The sequence below is a fragment of the Bubalus kerabau genome, chromosome 4 (assembly GCF_029407905.1).
Source record: "Bubalus kerabau isolate K-KA32 ecotype Philippines breed swamp buffalo chromosome 4, PCC_UOA_SB_1v2, whole genome shotgun sequence".
Classification (NCBI taxonomy): Eukaryota; Metazoa; Chordata; class Mammalia; order Artiodactyla; family Bovidae; genus Bubalus; species Bubalus kerabau.
The window spans coordinates 14,692,229-14,716,622 of NC_073627.1; the positions used below are offsets into that span (position 1 = coordinate 14,692,229).

General features: G+C 38.8%; 1 protein-coding gene and 1 long non-coding RNA gene across 2 annotated transcripts; both read right to left on the minus strand.

Annotated features, from left to right (window-relative positions):
* Window positions 1-1,547: 1,547 nt before the first annotated feature.
* Window positions 1,548-22,013, minus strand: PSMD12 (proteasome 26S subunit, non-ATPase 12). The gene is made up of 11 exons (XM_055575482.1): window positions 21,792-22,013; window positions 13,635-13,694; window positions 13,419-13,547; window positions 12,012-12,119; window positions 10,226-10,330; window positions 7,165-7,314; window positions 6,947-7,081; window positions 5,830-5,942; window positions 5,038-5,212; window positions 3,151-3,228; window positions 1,548-2,217 (listed from the first exon to the last, which is right to left on the minus strand). The coding sequence occupies exons 1-11, from the start codon at window positions 21,897-21,899 to the stop codon at window positions 2,008-2,010; spliced, it is 1,371 nt and encodes a 456-aa protein (XP_055431457.1). The 5' UTR covers window positions 21,900-22,013; the 3' UTR covers window positions 1,548-2,007.
* On the minus strand, window positions 14,500-21,784 carry LOC129648811 (uncharacterized). The gene is made up of 2 exons (XR_008712876.1): window positions 21,252-21,784; window positions 14,500-14,967 (listed from the first exon to the last, which is right to left on the minus strand). It is a non-coding gene; the product is annotated as an uncharacterized LOC129648811 (long non-coding RNA).
* Window positions 22,014-24,394: the final 2,381 nt, after the last annotated feature.

Genomic DNA, 24,394 nt, shown 5'->3' on the forward strand with positions numbered 1-24,394 from the left:
TAAAACCAAGTGGTTCTATCCTTTCCATGCAGCTTTAGGTCAGAAATTGCGGGGGTGGGGCGCGGGGGGGTGGGGGGAGGTGGCAGGATTTTAGGTTCTAAACATCCCAAATATTTTACTGCCTTAGGCTAATGGATCTTTTTAACACTAAGAAATTGGTAGTAATTCTTGTTTGCTTGGACAGAAAAAATTAAAAAATGGGTGAGCAGTTAACCAAATCAAGTGGGATTTAGTCACTGGGGCACACTTAAAGTGGCCCCAAATGAGAACACACAAAAAGCTTAGTCTGAGGGTATGTTAAAATAAAAAACAAAGGAGAGGAGCACTTGAGATCTTTATAGCAACATATTTGGCCAAACAGTCAAGGTTTGGCACGTATGAGGGGAATGAGTCCCTAGAAAGATGAAATTAGTGAAAAGATATTCAAATTAGTTCCAATTCAGTTTACAAACTAACAATACAAAATGATTTTCTTTTCCATCCTTTCCATTCAAAAGAAAATTAAAAACCATATTCTTAGTGCTAATGTTTCTGAGCTTGGCATATTTTTGGTTAGTTTTTAAAGATGTGTTGTGTGCTGTGCTTAGTCGCTCAGTCGTCCAACTCTGTCCATGGGGATTCTCCAGGCAAGAATACTGGAGTGGGTTGCCATGCCCTCCGGGGGATCTTCCCAACCCAGGTCTCCAACATTGCAGGCAGATTCTTAACCATCTAAGCTATATGTGATAACAAAGGTTATTAATGTGGCCAATACATTAAATTTCTAAAGAATAAGATTGATATTATGTTATTATTCACTGATGACTCAACAAAAATAATATTCAACAATTGTTCCCAGCCCTGGGATCATGAAATAGAATAATTTAGTGACCATTAAATGGAAAATGAATTATGAAAACTGTTGTTTCCAGAATGTCTTTCCCCTCCCCTCTTCACTTGTATTAAGAAAAAAAAGACCTTTTACTTTCTTTAGATACATTTTAAATAACCTAACCTTTTCCCCCATTTTCACTGAAATCAAATTTTAAAACTTCTAAAATTTGCTCATAGTAAGTGATCTCAGATGTTTCTTTTGACAATAAAGCTACTTCTGTTTAAATAGTTTTTTAAAAGCTGTCAAGACTATATCATTTGCCAAGAGGGTGCCAAGAGTCTTTCTGGGTCATTTTTAATGCATTTTAGCTTGTTACCTAGTGTGCATATCATGGAATTCTCTCCTATGAGGAGAGAATGAAATTGCAGCACTGATGAGGTAATCAGACATGGAAGTTAAAGCCACAAGGAGTTAGAAAAATGACTGTGTATTAAACTTAATCAATACAGTTAGTTCAACAACTGGCCAAGTCAGGGAAAGGGAAAATACTGCGATTCAAACAGCTTGACTCAAAAAAATAAAAAAAGAGTCTAGAGCCTACCAGATAGCTCTGTACACAATCTAGAGACTTTCTGCCACAATACTAAAATACAGATTCTTCACAAATCACAACTTTATCCCAAATGTTCTTACAGGTTCTATGTTGCTTTTAAATTCTACTAAATAATCAATAGCTTTACAACAAAATTTATTTTATTTTAAAAAACACATTTAAATCACTATCCCACAAAATGTTTAGAAACACGGGTAACCATGGAAAGTAAACGTGCATAGACTGCTTTTATTATAATAATTACGGTTGTTAGCTGAATGAAAACAAATTGTAGCTAAAAAGGTTTCAAATGACAGAAAAATGTATTTAGGTAAGTTATGACAATTTTTTGAGTACTCAGATGATGAAATGTATTGTGTATTTCTGCACCAAATGCAAAGTTAACAATGAAATTAAGGTACTAAAAGGTCAAAAGGGGCCTCAAACATATTCACTATCTTTTAAATTTTAGACAAAAGAGCTGAGAATAGAAAAGAAAAGAAAAAAAAACAACCCAACATATACATCATAAAAGTGTTTTTCTTTTTTAATGACTTCCAATTTTAACTCTTTTCTAAAAGCATTAAGGGCATGGAGACCCTTATTGTAGATTATGTATCATCTCCTCTTTGGCTATGAGGTGTGTGGTTTTGTTAACTAGAGACATCAGTGAGTTCAGTTTCTGAGACCAGTCATTTAATAAATTATTTGGATCCTTGGGTCTCTGGAAGTTGATAATTCCTGCCAACCTGTCTACTTTAGCAAAGATGGTCTTGTTGACTACTAGATTTGAGAGAAAAGCCTCTGACTCCTGCAAGAGAGAAAGACAAGTTGGTTTAAGACATGATAATTTAGATAATAAAATTTAAGGAAAGCATTTTCTAATTATCTTCATTCAAGAATATGCAGGGCTAAAATTCATTATTAATAGTTAGAAATTGATTTCCTACAATAATGTACTTACCTTACTGAGAGTCTAGGGCTCAGTTTGAATCTCCTCACAAACTTAATACTGTGGGTACTGTTCAACAGACTTTGTCAACAGCAACTTGGTCTACCTTCTACAATGTTTCCCAACAAAAGCAGTATTATACAGTTTGTTTCCAGAAATACTGGTTAGAATATATGCTCTGCCACTTGCTAACTAGGTAGCCAAGGACAAGGCACTTTACTTCTAAGGCCTCTGGCGGCCTTGTCCAGAAACGAGAAGAGTTAATGAACTAACCAAGGATCAAGCCCTCTAACCCAAACTATTCCAAGATTCTTCGTTTGCGGTTAAACTGTCAGGATACCTCCTGTTGACTATACACTTTGCCTAACTCCTGTCTCTTTGGTGTTGTATATTTTACCAACGTGAAACCCGGACGTGAATACAATATTCCCCTAACATGTCCTAGCAACTTTCCAGAGGAACTGCAGTCAAGTCTCCCTTATATGGTTTATTTCTACAGTTCACTTTTTGAACCTAGATGTATTTATTATAGAAATATATACTTTAGATTCAGATTAATCTAATTCAGATCAGTGTAAAACTAACATATTTAAATAAAGATGTTAAGTAGTATAATATTCACATAACTATAACTTGGTATTTAGGCTACTCTTTGGTGTTCAAGATAGCTTGGGGAAACCTTCTATCACCTAAACTTAAGATAATAAAATGAAGTTGATTTGCTCACTCAATTTTTACAAGTCAATTGATTTTCAAAATGAATGGTTACAAACAATGGTATTTACTACTTACATCAACAGACAGATCTAGAAGCTGCGCCATCCTCTTCATTGTTATCCTTGTGTAATACTTGGCCATTATTCTAATATTCTGAGGAAAGAAGGGCGGGCGTGGAGGACACAGCCGTCAGTAAAGCCAGAAGCTCATTTGTTTTCCTATCCAAGTAGGTTTAATTAAAACGTCAAGACTCAGAGCTTTTATTCTGCTGCAGTCTGCCACTGGAATGAAGCCGGTTCTAAATGTCCACAACAAAACTAAATATTTCAATATTTTGGCTTCTGCAGTTATTTTTAAGTTATTCTGAGCACACTCTACAACTCTTTTAAAATACATATAGTTAAAACACAGGCTTAGCTAAATTAGTTGTTAAAAGTTGTAACTGTACTAAAATATTTTTGCTAAATGTAAGAATCGAATGTTAAGTTTTTCTAACTATGATACAAATGTTTAAAAGGCTAAAATTTTAAAAAGATCATCTCAAAATACTATCATCACAGTAACTACATAAAGATAACCTGGATTAAATTTCCCAATTTTCACTGAAGTGGTGCTAAAATTAGAGGTGCCCTTTGAGTATTCTTAATGTTAACCTTACTAATAAGGAACCACACTCACAAGGAAAAATGGGGTTCTGGGGAGAAAAATGAGCTCATCTTTGAAGAAGCTGCACTTCCTCCCATCATTAATCAAGGTCGATGGCAACACCAACCTCTCAGGAAGAATAAGAATCACTCAAGACTTCCTGCTTTTCCTTCATCCTCTCATCAATGACCAAATTCGATTGTCTGTCTTCTTTAAAATAGTTAATTCCATTCCATCCACTCAATTCAAGCCCCCAAAGCCCCTCTCACTTAGCTAGTCTTCTTATCTCCAGTCTTTTCTCTCTCCAAATTCACTCTTTACACTTACTCCCAGAGGAACTGCTATAAAATACAAGCTGGTCATTATCCTCTCAGCTTTTACTACTGGGTGTACAAACTTTGTTATGACCAAGACCTTTTCCGTATCTCCAAAGCCCTTTCTCACTGAGCCCTTTCCTTGGAGGTCCCCAAGTTCCCCGGCTGGTCTGCTGCCTCTGTGACCCAGCATAGACTAACCCATCTGCCTACAGGGACGGCCCTCCCGTCCTGCCCACTGAACCTACATACCCTTCTCACAAATCTTACCTCACCCATCAATTCCTATAAGTCCAGCTTAACCATTCTACCTGGTGGAACCAATCAACTTTCTCCTTATGCTCCCCTCTCATCCATGTATACTTGTACCATAATACATAATTTATAAGTGCCTATTGCACTGTGATGCATTTTTAAACATTTGGAAGGTAGAGACCATGTCTTATTCTCCCATGTGTCCCAGCACTCTGTACAGTGTAGCACACAGAAGGCTCACAACGTCTGTTCTGTGAATGAAGGTTGACATAATTCAATTTGTAGTGACACCCAAGAAGATCAGAGGTTGGGTTTAAAACATGTTACCTGTTTCCAAAACTACCAAGTCAGTACTAGTGAGAAACCACCCCCATCCATCCATCCCTCACATTCTTAAGAAATTCCTTCTGCTTTATTTACTATAAAAGTTTGTATTCCTGAGGGGTGCTCTCAAAATGCAGCATGGTAACACGTAGATATCTTTTCTGAAAAGCTAAAAAGGTGGGGGAAAAATGACAAGGGGATAAGATAATTCTGATGTGCTTGGGAAATAAGACAATAAATATCTGAACAACAAACTTACATCACTACCACACTAGGCATGGTGGGGGGGGTGGGGGGGGAAGAATCCTTAAGTGAAGAATTAAAGATATAACATCTAAAAGAAACATTTGAGAAATAAAAGTTTAAGCTCAAATTTGCCAAAGTTTGCTTCTAAATTGTTATTTGCAACATGCCAGATCCTTACATGTTCAACAACTCTGTTTTTCAAGTCTTTCCACCTTTTTTCACCTTCCTCTGTATAACCAAAAACGTCAGTTGCAGGACTCTCTAAAGAACCTTTTCTTAATTCCATTCCATAGTCTTCAACAAGTGTGGACCAGCGCATCAACTCCATTGTGGTAAAAAGCTTTAAAAGATCCCTGTAAATTACAGAAAACTTACTATTCCAAATCTGTAAAGACTGCATTTCATCTAATAGCAAATTTTAAAATATCAAAGATTATTTTTTAGAAAGCTTTGTAGAACAAGACTCGAGGTGATTATTATTTATTTTACCAACTTTGCTACCATTTTTTCCACAGTAATTCTGAAAGTGCCTTCTCCTACTTATCATTCTGTTCTCTCCTATATTATATTTGCCAATCGCTGGACTAACTGACTGTAAACTTACTAATGAAACAGATAAAAGAAGAAGTGCATAAAGCCCATGTCTGCTTTATTTAACAGATTTTCAGAAGCATGTACGTCTAAAAATCACAAAGCCCCAAACATTTACTATGATAAAACTGACTGAATAGTTAAACAAGATCTGCTCAAGTGAGCTTGAAATAAAAACTTCTTGATAAGTGGCTTAGAATAGAGTGTGTTATAATCTAATTATGTTAATTTCTAATGTAGTCCTAACAACAACAAAACCACTTTACTTTCCCTGAGTTTATTCTCTAATATGATCTATCAGCCATCAATTAAGAAGCATACACTTAAGTTAACCAGTCTTTCAAAATGGTACTTCTACTGAGACATAAAAAGTACTTACTTGTATTTAGGGATTTCTTCTAACTTCTTGTCACCGCTTATTCGGTGAACCAAGTCTGACTGTTCATTGTCAAAAGGAGCCAAGATAACATAAAGGACAACACTTTTCAGGGCCTAAAAAAGTTGTGCAATTCAACAGAATATAGGCAAGATTAGAAACAAAATGAAAACTCTGGCAGAAAGTGAAAATTCATGGAATAATTGTATACAGTCATCTTTAATAGTGTATTCAAAAGTCTTAGGGGAAAAATCTTATCAGATTGATCTTTTCATAGGGCTTTTTGGTAATATTTACTTTTCATAAAACTATTATAAAACAAATACAGTGAATCTTTGTAATGTGAATTACTACCTGGGTTGGCTTTTTTTTTTTAATTGAAGTATAGTGATCTAGTTAATGTTCGTTTCAGGTATTCGAGAAGGAAATGGTAACACACTCCAGTATTCTTGCCTGGAAAATCCTGTGACAGAGGAGCCGAGTGGGTACAGTGAATGGGGTTACAGAGTCGGACATAATCGAGTGCCTGAGCACGATTTCAGTTACAGAGCAAAGTGATTCAGTTATATATATAATATATATATTGTTTTTCAGTTTCCTTTCCACTGTAGGTTATTACAAGATATTGAATATAGTTCCCTATGCTATATGATATATCCTTGTTTATTTTATATATAGTGGTTGTATCTGTTAATCTCATACTCCTAAATTATTATCCCTCCCCGAAACATTTTTTAAAATAAATGTATAAAAGAAAAAGTCCTTATAACAAGTTAGCAGTAAAAAGGTGGAATCCACATGTACACTGTTCACAAGTTTTGCAAAATAATTTTCCAAAGTAATGCTGGATCTTTATGACCTCAGTTAGAAGGTAACGGCTGCACATGTCTTCAATAGTAAGCCTACACTTCTTCAAAGGTCATAGAGTATTGCCACAGTTCATCCGAGTCAGTAATGTTAAAGTGAACTATCAACACAATGAACAGAAAGCAGACCACACAACTGCATGTAATGACTGAAGTTAAAATTATTTCAAAATAAATCAAAAATGCAAATTCTTTCTGATAAGTTTCAACATCAAGTTTAAGACTCTATCTTAAAAAAAAGAATATATTCTTACCTGTTGCCACTTTTCACTTTCTGCCTGTATACAGGGTGTATCATAGATTGCTCTGTAGTGCTTACAAATAGACAAATACGATCCTTCATGCTGATCCAGCTGAATCATTAAGTTATAGTATTTCAACTTTAATTTCTGTAAAATATCGACAAAATGGGGTTTATGGATTTTTTTCCCAAACATTTTCAAAGTAAATTTACAGTAAGAGATAAGCTTACCTCTGTATTTTCTTCCTGGAAAAATTTGGTGTTAATTTTTTTGCTGATGATTTGTGTACGAATGTAATCCTTCACTGCTAGGCAGAGCCGCATTTGCTCCAAAATAAATTCCACTCGCTCTTTCTTTTCCATTGACCCATAGGTTTCCACCTACCAGAGTAAATCCCCAAGTTTATAATGTTTAGTTATAGTTTACAATTGCAACAAAGTTAAACAGTCATTAAAAATTCACATTTGATAAATAATAAGTAACTTCATGCATATTGGGAGAGTGCTGCTGATATAAAAAGCTAGTTTCCTTCAGGAAATTACAATTAAAAAAAATTATTAATACAGTAAAATGGATGTTTTCCTCTTGGTGTAAAGTTCTATAAATTTTAACACATGTACAGATTTCTGCAGTCACCATTACAATCAAAACCTACAACAGTTCCATCACCTGAATAACTGTGATGTACCCCCTTCAGTCACACACTGCCCCTACTCATAACCCCTGACAATCAATGATCTCTCCTCCAACACTACAGAGTTGTCCTTTCAAGAATGTCAAATATGCAACCTTTTGAGACTATCTTTGTTTACTCAGCATAATGCTTTAAATAAGATTCATTCAAGCTGTTGTGTAAATCCAACGGTTCAATCCTTTCTATGACTAAGCAGTATTCCACTGCATAGATGAACCCCAGTTTACGCATTCCCCTGCTGAAAAACATCTGGGCTGATTCCATCTTTTTCCTATCATAAATAAAGCTACTCTGAACATTAGCGAAAGAGTTTTGTGAACATGTTTTTCTCTCTTGGGTACCCAAGGATAGGTTTGCTAGGTTATACAACAAACATAAGTTTAACTTTATAAGAAACCTCCACCCTGTTTTCCAGAGTGGCTGCACCATTTTGCATTCTTATCAGCGATCTGTGAGAATTCCAGTTGCTCTGCATCGCCACCTGCTCTTGGTGCTGTCAGTTTTTAATTTTAGCTATTCTAGTAGACCCTGAAGCTGGGAAGGATTGAAGGCAGAGGAGAAGGGGACAACAGTGGATGAGATGGTTGGATGGCATCACTGACTCAATGGACATGAGTTTGAGTAAACTTAGGGGGCTGGTGATGGACAGGGAGGCCTGGCGTGCTGCAGTCCATGGGGTGGCAAAGAGTCGGACACAACTGAGCGACTGAACTGAACTGAATAGGCATGTAGTGGTATCTCATCATGGTTTTAATTTGCATTTTCCTAATGGCTTATGAAGAAATGACAATTCTAAATATTAAAAAGATGTCAGTTGCAAGCTAACTATATAATAGTTGAAACTATTACATAAAAAAGAGGCATCAGTCTTTTTAAAATTCAGATAACAAGTCCGATGTGACCCCTTATGGATATAGAAGTAGATATACATGATACAAGAGAATCAATTGTATCAAGTACTATGAAAAAGTTCCTAATATAATATCTGGCACACATACACTATAAATGATTTATAAAATCTAGAATGACACTTTTACAAAGTAGACTGAAGTAAGGCTATTGTTATTACTATAATTTGGCCTAAAAATTTATTTCACTGCTTCTCCTTTGTAAATTTTAAAACTAGTTATTCAACACTGTGCTAAGCACTCTACATACACGAATTCTCCTTTGTAATTTCTTAAGGAAAGTAAACACACACACACAGTGAACCATTAATGTTTCATTTCTACATCTTCACTCACTCTCTCTGTGTCAATTACTTTGAAGCAAATCTCAGACAAGACATTAAAAATAAATATTTCAATGTGGTATCTCTAAAAGATAAACCCTGAAAAAAATTCTTACATAAAAATTCTTTGTATCATTAAATATCTAGTCACTCTACAATAGTCTCATTTATTTTTTAATCAACTCAGAATCCAAATAAGGCTCATACTTTGCAATCTGTAGATGTTTCTTATGTCTCTTTTTTCCCTTGCAATTTATTTGTTGAAGAAATCAAGTCAATCATCCTATAGTTCCCTAGAGTCTGGAGTTTGTGGAGTGCATTCCTGTGGTATCATTTAACTGGCTCCTCTGTCCCTGGTATACCTTAAAAACTGGTAGTTAAACATTTGTATAATTGAGATTAACTTTTTGGGCACAAATACTTCACAAGGGATGTTGAATCATGAGGCATAATTCTCCTGCTTGGAAAAGAGTTTGAAGGCAAAACTATGCAGAGAATAAAAAGATCAGTGGTTGCCAAGGGTTAGGGAAAGGAAGGGATAAACAGGCAGAGCCAGAGGATCTTCACGAGCAGTGAAACTGTTCTGTGTGATACTGTCGACATGATGGTGGAGACCTGCCATTATGTTTGTCAAGTCTATAGAGTGGACAACCCCAAGAGTAAACCCTAACGTAAAACTATGCTCTCTGGGTGCTAACGACGCATCAGTGCAGGGTCAATGACGTAACTAAGGTACCACTCTGATTTGAGATGCTGATATAGTGGAGGTTGTGTGTGGTGTGAGGCAGTGGATACATGGGGAATCAATGTATTTCCCACTCAGTTTGCTGTGAACCTAAAACTGCTTTAAAAAATAAAGTCTTTTAATTGAAAAGAAAAACATGTGTCGGGGGGGTGGGGTGGGGGGTTGGCGACTTGAAGTCAAACAGAATTAGTGTGAATCCAAACTCAACTGCTTCTGGACAGTGACTATAGTTACTTAACTCCTTTGACTCAGTAGCCTAGAAACTGACCACCAATCAGATATTCATTAAAAATGAAGCCAGTGATTAATGGTAAATTCCTAAGGCACAGAGAGATGTACATGAATTACTGGTTTAAGTTCTAGAGAGAACTGAAATGTTCAAATAATAGCATAAAGTTAAGACTAATTTGTTGATCTTAAGTTTTCAAAACTTTTTAAACAAATGTAGTTGGGGCCATAATTACACAATTTCCAGCTGCTTGAATAACCTCACACACCAGAGTACTCACTCTTAATCTTGATGGTTCAGAAAAAAGCAATAAGGTGCCCAAAAAAGCAATTATAAGAAAATACTGCTGATTGAATAGAAAATTTTACATCCCCTAAAATGCAGCTCCTTACCTGTAACTCTTGTAAAATGGAGGCTGCCTCTTTGACGTCACCGTTTTGTTCTTTTATTGTGGCTAATGTTTTCGTCAGCCGAGCACGCTCAATTTCAACATAAATCTACAAATACAAGAAATTCATATTATCCAAATTCCTACAGAAACATGTTAAAATTGAAAAGGCAAAACTGAACTATCATCAAACAAAGTATTTCTCTGCAGCTGTCATGCACTTATCTTCCTCATATGAACATTTTACATTTCACACTCACATAATTTTAAAGAAGACATCTCTATAAAACATTATCCATATTTTTCAGCTTCCATTTGAGAACCTAAGTAGGAAACCACTGTGCTTAACAAATAACAGGGCCAAACAGCAAAGACAGTACACAAAATGGCACAGCCACAAAAAGCACCTTTAAAAGAATTGATTATTTGAAAAATAACACTCTGCAAAGAGCACAGGCAGTCCAGTAACTGTAATTCAACCAATACTCTCATTCTGACTTGTTTAAATGCAAGGCTACTTTCTCTAAAAATATCTGATCTTATAAACTATTAAAAGCTACTAGCATTTTTCATAGCTATATGTAATGTTCAGTTTATAATTTCCAACAAATGAAGCATTAAAAATATAACTATAGCCTAACAGAGGCTAGGGGACTAACTTTCATGCTTGTGCTTGTTGACCTGCTTAGCCTTTTCTCTGCAACAACCCCTTTCCCCACTCACTCCCAAAACCTCCGCTCAAATGATAACAAAATGCTTACAGTTTCCTAAATGTATGAAGCATTTCTCACACTTGCTATCTCTGCATATAATTTCCCCTATACCTAAAATGTCCATCTCCCTACATCCTGGCCCAATAGAACTTGTATTCATTCTTTTTTGGATGCCACTTCACAGCATGTGGGATGATCTTAGTTCCCTGACAAGGGATTGAACTTGTGCCCCTTGCAGTGGAAGCATGGAGTCTTAACCACTGGACGCCACGAAAGTCCCAGAATTAGTGTTCATTCTTAAAAAGCCAGGTGAGCCACTATCAACTCTTTGAGGCTTTCCTGAGGTCCTCAGCCATCAGTCCTCACCTCTGTGCTGCAGGGACACTCTGCTCCTGTCGTGACCAGCACAATAACTGTTTCTACGACTGACTTCTTTTGACATTAAAATTAGTGTCCTGCCCATTTTGCACCTCGCACAATACAGCCAGGTGCTCAATAAACATTTAATGAACTAAACTGTCAGAGAGGTAATAAGTTAGATATAAAACTAAGTTTTTGTCTTCAAACCACAAAAATCTACCTAGAAAGAAATGTATCTACCACAGTCACCATTTCATGCTTGCCCTTTTTACAGAAACACAGACTGGGTTGCGGGGCGGGGGGGGCATCAAAAAAAAATACAGATGCATTTTAAAGAGTGAAATTTTGAAAGCTAACCTCACACTGCGACACTCTATGAAACCTCTGCTACACCAAACAAAGACTTCTCAAGCAGATCTAGGTGACATGAAGAAATAACCTTATGTTTAATATCAGCAAATGTAAAATTGGGATAAGATGACTAATTTTTAGAAAAATCTGGATATACTAAGATTGTCACTATTTATATTCACTGGCATGTGGGAAGACACTAGATATACAAAGATATGGGTTAAATTAAGGTGATGACATTTTGTGTATTTGATCTCAAAAATACATACATGTGCACTTAAATAAAATGTTTAAATACATAAGTATCTCTGAATACAGGTAAGACAGTACTTATCTCACTGTGAGTTATACTAATAGAAAACTCACCTTTCCTTCTGTAACCATTCGTAGAGTATCAATTAATCGAAGTTTGATGGGAAGGTCTGTGATTTCTTCAACGTAAGTACAGCACTGTTGAACCATTTTTGCAACAGCCTAAAATAATAAAATCCATTCACAAGTTAAATTCATTCCTCACACAGGAAAAGGAAATATTTTATTTATGTAAGTGCTGTGGTCAAATCTGGTCTCCCAAAAAACTATATATTGCAATGCCTATATATAAAAAAAAACCCTCCCTTAGCTAAGAAGTACTGAATACTCAGTAACAAATCAATAAAGGATAGGAAAACCTCAGTCACAAAGACTTTACCCCCTTGACAACTGGTGAGCTGATCACACAGAAGGCCAGGTGAGAGGGGCATGTCTGGCCATGTCCAGCAGAAGGCTGCCTAGTTAGTTTTCTTGCAGCCAAGAAGAAAAGTATGCAAGAAGTGGCAACAGACTAAAGGTGTGGGGAAGAGAAAAGCACAGTTTCACAGTAGCCATGATACCAACGAAGCCATGAAAAAGGGTCAGTGGCAGAAGCAGAAGATAAAACAGTTCCATCATCTGGGTGGAGAGAAGGAGCCACAGCCAGCCATGCTCACCCCAATAAAATGTGACATTGAAAAGCACAGCATCTCTTGCCCACAGTTCCCAGACAAGTAATACAAGCAGGCTGGACTATATTTTTTCCAGCTCTAAGTCTATGATCTATGTCAGGGGTCAGCTAACCTCTTCTGTATATTTTTATTAACATTTACACAGTAAGTATTTTAGACTTTATGGGCCAAAGGGTCTCTGTAGCAACAATTCTGCTCTGTCTTGAACTCCACAGATACATGACAGATGGGTGTGGCTCTGGCCCCCAAAACTTATTTACAAAGGTGGCAGGGAGAATTTGGTCCTTGGTCCAGTTTGCCAGCCCCTAATCTAGATTCTAAATGGCACAGCATAACCATCGATAACACTAATCAGGACTCTTGTCATCAGGAAAATGTTATATATTCAGCATATTTAAAGATAGCAGAAAAGTAAACAGAATATCTTGCCTCAAAAATAAGATAAATACTAAGTGTCAAATAAAAGACATGATTAACTAAATTATAATTAATCAACTTGATGGATTATAACACAGCCATTTAAAATAACAACTATGAAGGAGCTACATGGAACTAGAAGAGAGCTGCATCAACACTCTCAAAGCAATTTTGTAAAAATACGCAACTTCATAAAGACTAGAAGAAAAGCAGTTGTCATGAGACTATGGACAGAATTTTTTAAAACTCTCTAAATGTTGTAATGTTGACTTAACATTATTAGATTTAAAATAGATTCATAGAAAGGTTTTCTTTTTCTAAAAGTCCTTATTCAAATTTGAATGTATTTGTTTTTGACCAATCTTGAACTCACTTGTTTTAATTGACTCCGTCTTTTTGACAAAAGCATAATATTTTCATTAAGTAAATCCCATTCTTTAGCCTCATAGCACATCTTCACTATTGCAACCAAGATACGGGATGTGGACACCATATCAGAAGCCTGTGAGAATGAAAATACACTTAAAGTTAATGGAACAATGTCAAATGAAATTAATGGCAATTGAGGTTTTCATTATAATCTACTCACAGTTCGGGTCTGTTTTTCCAAAGAGAGAAGGGTTTCAATGACTTCTTGAAGTCTTCCTTCCTAAAACAAAAGGTAAATGAACAATAAAAACACCACCACCAACGCAAAGCCAAATAATTTAGTCTAACATAGGCATTTCTGAAACAGTAAAGACAAAGTCAATAGTCTATCTTAGAGGACAGAGACCACCTGCACAATGTTGTGTTTTTTCTCCCTTCATGATACTGCCTGCTTCTCTAGAGGGTTCCAGAAGTCAGTGGTTCCCAACTTGGGGCCTACAAGCTACTTTTAACATTTCAAAATGCCTAGGAGAAATGGAATCTAGTAAAGTGATGATTTAACATCCAAGAAAAACAGCAAGTCTTTGTTTTGGATTTTAATTCATCATTTCAGAGTGGTAACACCTGCTTATCTTGTTCTGAACAGAGACTCTTAACTGGCAGCCACCTGTGCCTTAAATTCATCAAAAATATTTTAAAACACGGAGTTCTGAGGAGAAATAAAAAGGATATTTTGTGGTAAAAAGATAGGAAACCCTGGTTTAATTTTTAAATGACTTTAGAAATAAGTCATTTGTGCTTAAAGAAAATGAAGCCCACCTGAGATTACCACTTGGTAATGCATGCTATACCAAGTAATACCAATGCAAGTAATACCCACTTGGTATGCATGCTATACCAAGTCATGAACTGACAGTAACCTGTATCTCATGTAAAAACAAAACATTCTCCCTGGGGCATACATAAGAAATGAGAATAATAAAATTCAAATAATATAAACCGAGATAATCATACACCAGGACTAAAATAAGCCATCATATTAGGAAACACACATTTTGGTAAGAACAAGACCAACCCACAACATAGAGACTGCATTTATTTAAGGTAATGATATTAATAACACTGAATAAACTAGAAGTGATGAGGAGGGTTTCATTTATAACTGCTTTTCTAACCGTAAGGAAATTTATTTTTATGTTAATGACATTCACAGATGATGCGTGAGTACCATCCCCTTTTCTTCTTTTATTGGCTGTGCTGGGTCTTGGCTGCTGTGCAGGCTTTTCTCTAGCTGTGGCGAGCAGGCGTCTCACTGCAATCAACGGCTTCTCTTGTCTTGGAGCACGGGCAGAGTGCTCGAACTTCAGTAGCTGTAGCACGTGGTTCCTAGGCGCTAAAGCACAGGCTCAAGGGGTGTGGTCCACTGGCTTAGTTGCTCTGTAGAATCTTCCTGGATCAGAGATGGAAACCACGTCTCCTGCATTGGCAGGCGGAGTCTTTACCTCTAAGCCACCAGGGAAGCCAGAGTACTACTCTTTTACTGATGAAAGAAACTAAACAACTTCTGAATTAAGGGCACAAATAATGTTTAAACTTTTCAAAATATTGTTTCCATATTTTCCATATGAATTTTCCATGCAACACAGAAAATGTACTGTATAGCCAACTGTATGAATTTACTAATTCAATCTGAAACATATACAATTACTAACATTTTAACAAAGTTTCCTATGCAAAGGGGAGCACCAGCTCTGAAAGCTATATAGGCTCATGTACATTTACTGTACACAATAAATGCTGGCTAAATGCTTCTGTCCATCAGAGCAGAAGAACAAAGAACAGGGCTATAAATTCTCCAAAGCTAAAGGCCAATAAATCATAAAAATCAAAGAATCTAAACCTGTGTTGTTCAAGGGTCAACTGTAGTTTCCACAGGGAAATGGTTACTATTTGGCAACAAAACCTAGTGCAAGAACAGCTAAAATGCAAAGTATTGTTTACTAATGGTACCCTCCTGTTGCTTTTGTAATTACCATTAGTCACACGACTGATCCACAGAATATAGTTTACTACATGTGGTATTTTAATTCAAAAATATGGGTTTTAAAGAACTGTGCCATGTATAGGAAGGAATCACACACCATTCTAGGGCTGAGGTCTACAGGTATCGATGGGACATTAAATGTCACTGTCTCAGAAGGGCACTCTTTGATACTGCTCTCTAAAGTCAGCAGTCACTCAGCACCCCCTTTAACACTCCAGCCTGCTGACTTTCCGGTCTGCAATGACTCTGTGGACAAAGACCGGCACCTACCTGAACTAAAGGATACTGGCCCTAGATAAGATAACATATCAAAAGAATGATTTCAATAAGCTCAGATTCCTGCATCTTCCCCTACAGAGAAAAACTCTAAAACCATTAACTTGAGCTGTCTGTTTTGGTGATTAGAAATAATCATTTGATGTTCAACTACATGTGTGATTTTCTTTTTTTCCCCAGCCAAAACTCCTATACATTCTGATTCCTCCCTTAACTTTTTGGAACAGGCTCTCAAGAGATATCTGAGTGGCTGCCTTCCTGGGCGACAGTCCTCAGGAATGCCCCAAATTAAGAAATAATTCTCAACTTAAAGGTTGTGCACTTTTTTTCAGCTGATAACCCCAAACTCTTTTCCATCTTCATGTTCACCATCTTTCTAATTTCACTAGAATGTACTCAGTAAGAGCAGGGGGCTGTCTGTACTGTTCACCACTAGCTCAGTGCTCGGCGCCTGCCCAAACTTACAGTGGTGTTTCTGTAGGCATGCTGGTGCATCCCTTTACACCTGTACATAGTTATTAATATCCATGTCTCCAAAGTGTTTTGTAAGTTCCTTTAGGGCTAGACCTTGTTTGATTGGGGCTTCCCTGGTGGCTCAGACAGTAAAGAACCTGTCTGTAAAGCAGGAGACCTGGGTTCGATTCCTGGGCTGGGAAGATCCCCTGGAGAAGGAAATGGCAACCCATTCCAGTATTCTTGCCTGGAGAATTCCATGGACAGAGGAGCCTGGTGGGCTACAGTCCATGGGGTTGCAAAGAGTCGGACACAACTCAGTGACTAACACCTGTCTGACTGGGGCTTCCGAGGTGGCTCAGTAGTAAAGGATTTGCCTGCCAATGCAGGAAACACGGGAAACTCAGGTTCAATCCCTGGATCAGGAAAATCCCCTGGAGAAGCAAATGGCAACCTACTCCAGTCTGGAAAATCCCATGGACAGAGGAGCCTGGCAGGCTACAATCCCGTGGGATCTTAAAGAGTTGGACACATATACCCTTGTCTGATTGTATCCCTTGCAGCAACTTGCGCATAGCATGTGTCCAATGAACCGACGTTGACCTGAACTATTCATGTGATCTTGGCTTACAATTCCTGATTCTTACTGTTACAGTAAGCAGAATGTGACAAATTATATAGCTGACAATTCAGTGCTGAGGGACACTAACATCAATTTCATTAAATGCAGCTCCCAATTCTCAAACCATCCAACTTTTCACCCAATCTTCCACGTTCAATCCTATGGCTAAACATCTTCCTCCTCCTTTTCCTGTCTATTCACATGTCATCCTTGCAATCCTACCTCCTCGATGCTGCCTTTCAGTGCAGAGGAACAAGACGGTTAGAGCTCCCAAAAGCAACCTGTTAGAACATGTGACTCTTATGACTCCTTTTTCCCATTAAAATAATCCTTGTCAGTGAGGTAAATGACTAAGGAGTTTGTTCAGCATCAATACATGCTGGGGATCTGCACGCTCTATATGTTTGTGTCCTTTAACTCCTAAATGACCTGATCTTTTAATGTCTCCTTAAACAACCCAAATAAGAAAAGGCTAGTAACATGTTAACCACAAATAACTGAAGTGAAATGCCAATGCAATACTTTTAAATGACCTATTTCTTGAAGTGGTTTTTTGTCTAAGCCACTAACAATCAAGTAAACTGTTTCTCATTTCACCTCCTCTTTATTTTTAGTATTAACCATGAGAAGAAGTTGCAGGTGACCAAAAGAAATGAAAAGACATTAAGAGGAGGGAGAAACAAAGGATATATTTAATTTAGGAATGCAAGTAGTCCCTAAACACCCATGTGTCAAATACACGGTGATCCAAAAGCCGGGGAGGGGGGGGACCGGGGTAGGAGGGGAACCTTCTGCAGCCAGAACTGTTAAAACACTATATCTCCACAGTTCAGAAAAGGCCCTCCCAGACTAATTTTTAAGTCCTGAATGCAAGAGTGAAACAACAATGATTATCACAAACTAGTATCACTTTTATTATCTCACCAATCTCATACAGGGTCCTCAAACACCAATCACAGAAGCAGTAGAATGTAAGGTTTAAAACAGGCTCTGCAGGGACTTCCCTGGCAGTCCAGTGGTTAAGATTCCATGCTTCCATTGGGGGCAGGGGTTCAGTCCAGGGGAACTAAGATCCTGACTGGCCAAAATACAAAACAAAAACAAACAAAAAACCCAGGCAGGCTCTGCAGCCAGTATTCTTGAGTCGAAATTCCAGATCTACCACTGTCTTACTTCAGGCAAGACACTTACCCTCTCTGACCCTCAATTTTCTCTTCAGTGATATGAGCGTACGGTGTAAGGATTGAAGCAATACCCGTGAAGGTATGCCTGAACGTTCAGATGTATGAATGTTACCATCAACATAACAGCTAACATTATTAGTTACTGTTGTTGCTTGCTGAGTGAGTGTTAGGACACAGAAACACAATTGTACTAGGTCACAACTGTAAGAGATACAAAAGGCCTAGATCTGGCAATTTTGCCACCTGGGTTTAGACTTCAGTTGGACTTTTGAAGGCTTTTGCTGTATGTGGTTTTCTCACCTGATACATTCTTATTCTCTACACACATAATCTTTTATCTTAAGTTGCCTTCCATATTTATAAAATGTCTTAAACACAGAAGGGATAGTCTCTTAAAGAAGCCATGGGACATAGCAAAAAGAACACTTGTTACCTGTTGCCAGGAGACCTCAGCTCAACCTGACTCTTCTCTAGACCTTGGATAACCGCTGAATCTACCTGAGCCTTAGTTTTCTCTCAAGTGAAGATAACAAAACTTCCTTCAGTTTTATTAATGGGTTAAAAATGAAAAACAAAAGAATGTATGCTAGGGCTTCCCTGGTGGCTCTGTGGTCAAGAATCCACCTGCCAGTGCAGCAGACATGGCTTCGATCCCGGATCTGGGAAGATCCCACATGCCGCAGAGCAGCTAAGCCGAAGAGCCGCTACTACTGAGCCTGTGCTCCACAGCCCGGGAGCTGCAACCACTGAAGCCCATGGGCTCTAGAGCCGATGCTGGGCAACAAGAGAAGCCACCGCAGAGAGAAGTTGGCACACTGCAATTAGAGAGTAGCCGCCACTCTCTGCAACTAAAAGAAAAGCCCACACAGCTACGAAGAGCCAGCACAGCCAAAACATATATATAATAAAATTATATTAAAGAATGTATGTTAAAATATTCCATGCATTCCAATGTAGAAATGCAGTGCTTTAAGTATTTTTTCATGAGTAGCAGGATGCCTAGAGTATAAAATGATGAATAAAAAGCAAAACAGAGAAACATACCCTAAAAAAAACTAAGACAACTATCTTATCCAAAAGTTGAAAACTGTGGTCTGTATTAAAAAAAGCCTTCTACCCTCCATGCCCCAGCCCTCTTCCCCTGCCCCACCTCCCCACAAAGAAAATTCACATCTACACTTTGTTGTGTTCAATAGGCACAGTGGCTTAAAAGAAACACCAAAATGGCTCTAATTTTTTAAGTTTAACAGGTCCCAACATTCCCGGCTTCAAACATATCCATCAACGTGATACCTAAAAAAAATCAGCCAGTGTTTGAGTTTGCAAATCTATTCAACTATGTTGAACATAAGCACAATGTTGTAAATAAATGCGGTACACTGACCACTACAACAACGAGCAGCAACATTACTTTTTTCTTACTGGCTTATAAGCGATTAGAGAGCAAGAGTTTTATCCACTCATCTTGATACTCTCCACAGTGTCTAGCACTGACTGGGTCTTGCACACAGTAGGCTATTAGAAGAGACTGGTAAGGGGAAGGTTTTCTTTCACTCTCATCTTAGTTCTAGGAATAGCTGTACTCCTTTAAAGCAATTAGCTTCTTCTTTATGGACACTATTAATTCCAAGAGGTGGTTCTGGGGCTGACTCTGGACTGAACATATGTTTTGTTTGATCTACGTGGTATTGCCTCAAACCTTCAAAGCAGTTTAGTGTCCAGTTTCTAAATACAGAGCCAATTCATACAAAAACCCATATTCTGGTCACTCCCACAAATAAGAAGAGTTGACAAGGCTTGGCCTTCATCCTCCATTGGCAAAGCTGAACCTAAGGTGCAGAGTTCCTGCCTGCTTTCCCAGTGCAGGTGCTCAGAAGTTCAGCTTTTCACCACACTTTGCTCACTGGGCAGGACAGCTCAGTGGGAGCAGAAACTCTAGAGTCAGTGTGCCTGGGTCTGTATCCTGGATCCATCACTTTACTATCGGTATGACTCTGGAGCGTGTGACTTAACCTCCCCTAGACTGTTTTCCTGTCTGTGAAATACGGATGATAACAATGTGGACCTCACAGGGCTATGGTGAGGATCAAATGAGTTAATCGGTGTAAACAAACACTTAGAAGAGGACCTGCCACTGCAGAAAGCACTCAGTAAACGTCAGCGGTTATCTGCCCGGCTCTGGAGATGGCTTGAGTTTTCCAACCTCTATGTAACTGGTGATGTTTCTTTACACTAGCAGCTAGAAAGCTCAGAGATGAATCTGTGGTTCCCTTCCCCTTAGGGTACTGAACCTAGGAAATACAGGTCTATCAACTTCATCATCTTTTCCTATCCCTGACTTTTCTAAAGCCCTACTACATTCTTTTTTTGGGAATAAGGGAAGCATTAAAAGGGTTCTTTCTAAAAACTAAAGGTGAAGTATTATTTGACACTCCTCCTGCCCCTGAATTTATTGTTTTAATGTACTTAGATAGAAAGCTCCATAATAGACAAAAACAACTCTATTAGTGAATGCATCCCAGATGAACTGGGATAAATGACTGTGGATAGATTGATCAAAGAATTTCAGGAGGCCCGAGCATAATCCTTAACAACCTCCTATAATGGAACTGATGCAACAACCATCCAAACCCTAGTCAGGCAAAGTGAAAGTCACTCAATCGTGTCCTACTCTTTGCAACCCCATGGACTATACAGTCCATGGAATTCTCCAGGCCAGAATATTGGAGTAGATAGCCTTTCCCTTCTCCAGGGGATCTTCCCAACCCAGGGATCGAACCCAGGTCTCCTGCATTGCAGGCGGATTCTTTACCAGCTGAGCCACAAAGGAAGCCCTAGTCAGGCAAACCTAGGTTTAAATCCCTGGTTCCACCTATTACTAACTGTAACCATCGACAGACAACTCCGAGCCTTGGTTTCTTTACACACATACACAAAGTTGCCTGACACACAGTAGTGGGGACATGATAAATGCTTGGATCAAGTAGAATTTCTATTTCATGGGAGATAAGGAGTTGGGCTAAACTACAGTTCAAGGCCTCCGCTAATCATATTATTCTGTACTTTTATTCTGCCTATTTGTCTTTACTCGCCAAGTTCCCGCTCCTAGGATGACTCCTCCCCATTCCAGTATTACTCATTCTTCAAGATATAATACAAACGTCAGCTTCTCTGAAAAATCCTTCTTTAAACCACCAGTAAGAACGAACAATTTCCTTCTGTTTTTCAGTAACACTTTCATACTCATATGGCACTCACGAGCATGTGCGACTCGTCTAATTCGTTGTGTACACGAACTCCTTAAGGACAGGGGTCCTGAATTAATCCCCTTCGTACTATCACTTTTCCGTCCCATCTCCTGGCCAAAGGCCAAGAACATCGCCAAGATCCGTCCGCAACTTAACAAGAGAAACTGACTGGGCAAGAGCAATAGAACTAAAGTCTCTGATCCACCGTGAATGCTGAAGCCGCCTTAAACCCTGAGGAACTACTAAAGAAAACTGGAAACGGTATCCAAGAAAAGGCAAAGAATACTACTGGAGCCCCAACTTCTACGGGAATGAAGTGACCATCTGTCCTGGGGAGGGTCTGGGAAGCTGGAAGTACTACGGTACTCCCGCTGCGGGGTCTCCCTGGTCGGGCAGACCTGGGATGTCCTGCTTATGCAGGCCTAACTCGGGCCGGACAGACAACAGCGGGATGTGCGCTCCAGCCCGGAGGCCCCCTGAGGCCTAAGCAAGCTTGGCGCCGTGACTCAGCCGCTGGCGCCCGCCAACAGCCAGCCCGGCCTCCCCTCACCTTGGCCAGCTTCTCGCACTCGGGCAGTCGCTGATCCACCGTGGCGCTGTAGTCCACCTCCATCTTGACGATGCGCCCATCAGCCCGCTCCGAGCCGCCGTCCGCCATGGTCCCCGCCTGAGCGTCCCTTGATGTCCCCCTGCTTCGGCCACCACTCGTCACCCACACCGGAAGCCGCCGGGGCACCCGCTCAGGCAGTGCGTCGGCAGCCCGCGCGAAGGACCCCGCGAGGCCCCCTGCGCTGGCCGCCAGTCAGGCTCCGCCGCGGACAGCCCCTGGGGGCGGGGCTCGAGCGTGCACGCGCGCGCACACATATACACACCCCCCCCCCCACCCACCACCCCCGCCCCCGTCTGATTTTGCCTTTGGTGGCAGACTTTTCATCTACAGTTCGCGGTGAGAAAAGCTAGTATAACCGAATAGACTATGATACATATTCTTGCACTTCTCTTTTGAAATATTATGGTTTCTCAGAGCCATGGGCAAGTCACTTAACGTTTTCTTGGATCTCGGTTTTCTCCTGTCTTACAGGAGCAAGCTGAAATAAACCCCGAAGAAAAAAATTCTCAGGTTTCATCTGGTTGAAAATCTTGGTGACTTAATCAATCTGTGGGATCTCTTAAAGCTCATAAGAGAAGGTATGGGAGTAACTCGGTAGTATAATCGGTAAATATTATGTTGGTAAGCAGAATCTTTAAAAAGACATTTTATTTGCTCTTTCCCACTTGTGAGCATCAGATGAGATCTCGTTTATAAACACGAGTCGATTTCCAATTCTTAAGGAGCATACTAGTTTTATTATCATCCATACCATCTGGATCCCTTAAAAAAAAAAAAAAAAGGCTTACGATCCTTCAAAGTGAGAATGAGGTTCTGTGTGGTATGGTACAAGTGTTAACAGTAGCCTGGGAAGCAAACGGGAAATCTTTGAGTGGCCAACAGTTATGTTAGTAATTCTCAGTTTCATCAGCACCAACCTCTCTTTATATATGCTGAATAGACCTTTTTTCCCCTACTGTTCTATAATGAAAATTATGGATAATATAACCCATCTACACACATAACTATAAAAAAATCAAGAAGACATCCTAGCTGTAAAGGAGAAACATTGCAAAATAGCAAGATAATGATATATTTCAAAATATAAAGGCTAAAAAATGTTTACCATAGAATACAAAGAAGTAGTCATTTGCTTGTACACGTATACAACACAATAACTAAATACAAACGTTACAGCTGCCACAGGTGTGTTCTGTTGGTTCCTCAAGCATGATTTTTCCAACCTAGTATACAACGTCTTGGTAAAGTTCTGTCTATATCAAAGTATAATCTTACGTTGTTTTTCACATAGAAGTCTTTGAAATTTTTTAGTGGGTGTTAAAACTTCAAAATGAAAAATAGCTTGACATATGCATAATGGAGCTAAGAGTTTATGCCTCGGATACATAAGGAAGGGTCTGGCAGAATGTCAAAAAGTCTGATGAAATGTGGCATTGTATTCTATTGTGTAGGTTTGTTGCATCGAGGTTGTTCAGCATCACAATTACATGTTGATATCGTCCTCCTCCCCAGCGATTGTGGCAACCCCAAATTCCCTTGCAGATTTCTAAACCACACTCTAAAGCCCACTGAGACACATTAGGGTAAGATGTTTTCTGGTTCTGCATTTGGGGGGCAGTTGGTTTGACTAGAGTAGACAAAAGGATTTGGAGGCCTATCCTTTGCTTGAAAAGACAAAAAGTAACAAAGGTGTGATGGGCTAAAGAGATTTATAGTTTACAGAACTCAAAAAATAGGAGTGTGGAGAAGCCAAGTAGGTGGAGAAAAGTCTAGTTGGCTCCACACCAAACTGAAGCCCTTCCTTGCTAGGCTTGGAGGTAGTGAAAACAAAAGCAAGTTGAAATCTAAGGAAAAGCTGGCAAAGGAAACCAAAAAATTCAAGTGAAGTAAATAAAGAAGGAAATCCAGGGACTTCCCTGATGGTCCAGTGGCTGGGACTCCACGATCCTAATGCAGGGTGCCCGAGTTCGATCCCTGGTCAGGTAACTAGATCCCACATGCCACAGCTAACAGTTTCCATACCAAAACTAAAGATCCCACATGCCATGACTAAGACCCAGCGCGGCCAAATAAATCAATAAATACTAAAGAAAGAAATCAATAAAAGTCTGAGTAATGGGCAGAGAAAATAGGTAAAAGTACTGTATTATAGACAGACTATAAATCTATTATTTGAGTGAGTCTGAGATTAAATTTGTGGCTTTGTAAGAAAGAATTTGGTTTCAGAAGAGAAAAATTGGCAATGGAAGACTAAGGTACTTAAAATGGAGAGAGAAATTCAGACTGGAAAAAAACGTTTGTCCAGAAAGAATCACAGTAATGCATATTGTGATACTAATTATTGAAAATAATGTGCTTATATATTAATTACTGCATTGGTGTGTCTGTTTTCATATCTGGCATTTCTGGCACTTTTAGCTTATTGACTGTGCACTTAATCTGACCCAAAGTTCCTGCCTTTGTGAAGTGAACAAACATTCTAATGGGGAGGAAGACAGAAAATCGACACGTAAATACATGCTGGGTGTGATAGTGCTTGGGAG

Excerpts from the sequence above, each read along its gene's own strand:
- PSMD12 (XM_055575482.1), bottom strand. The coding sequence starts at position 21,899 with ATGGCGGACGGCGGCTCGGAGCGGGCTGATGGGCGCATCGTCAAGATG. Across the intron at positions 5,943-6,946 it reads AAAGTGAAAAGTGGCAACAG|GCCCTGAAAAGTGTTGTCCT; the intron begins GTAAGAATATAT and ends CAACTTTTTTAG. Across the intron at positions 3,229-5,037 it reads AAAACAGAGTTGTTGAACAT|AATATTAGAATAATGGCCAA; the intron begins GTAAGGATCTGG and ends TTCTTTCCTCAG.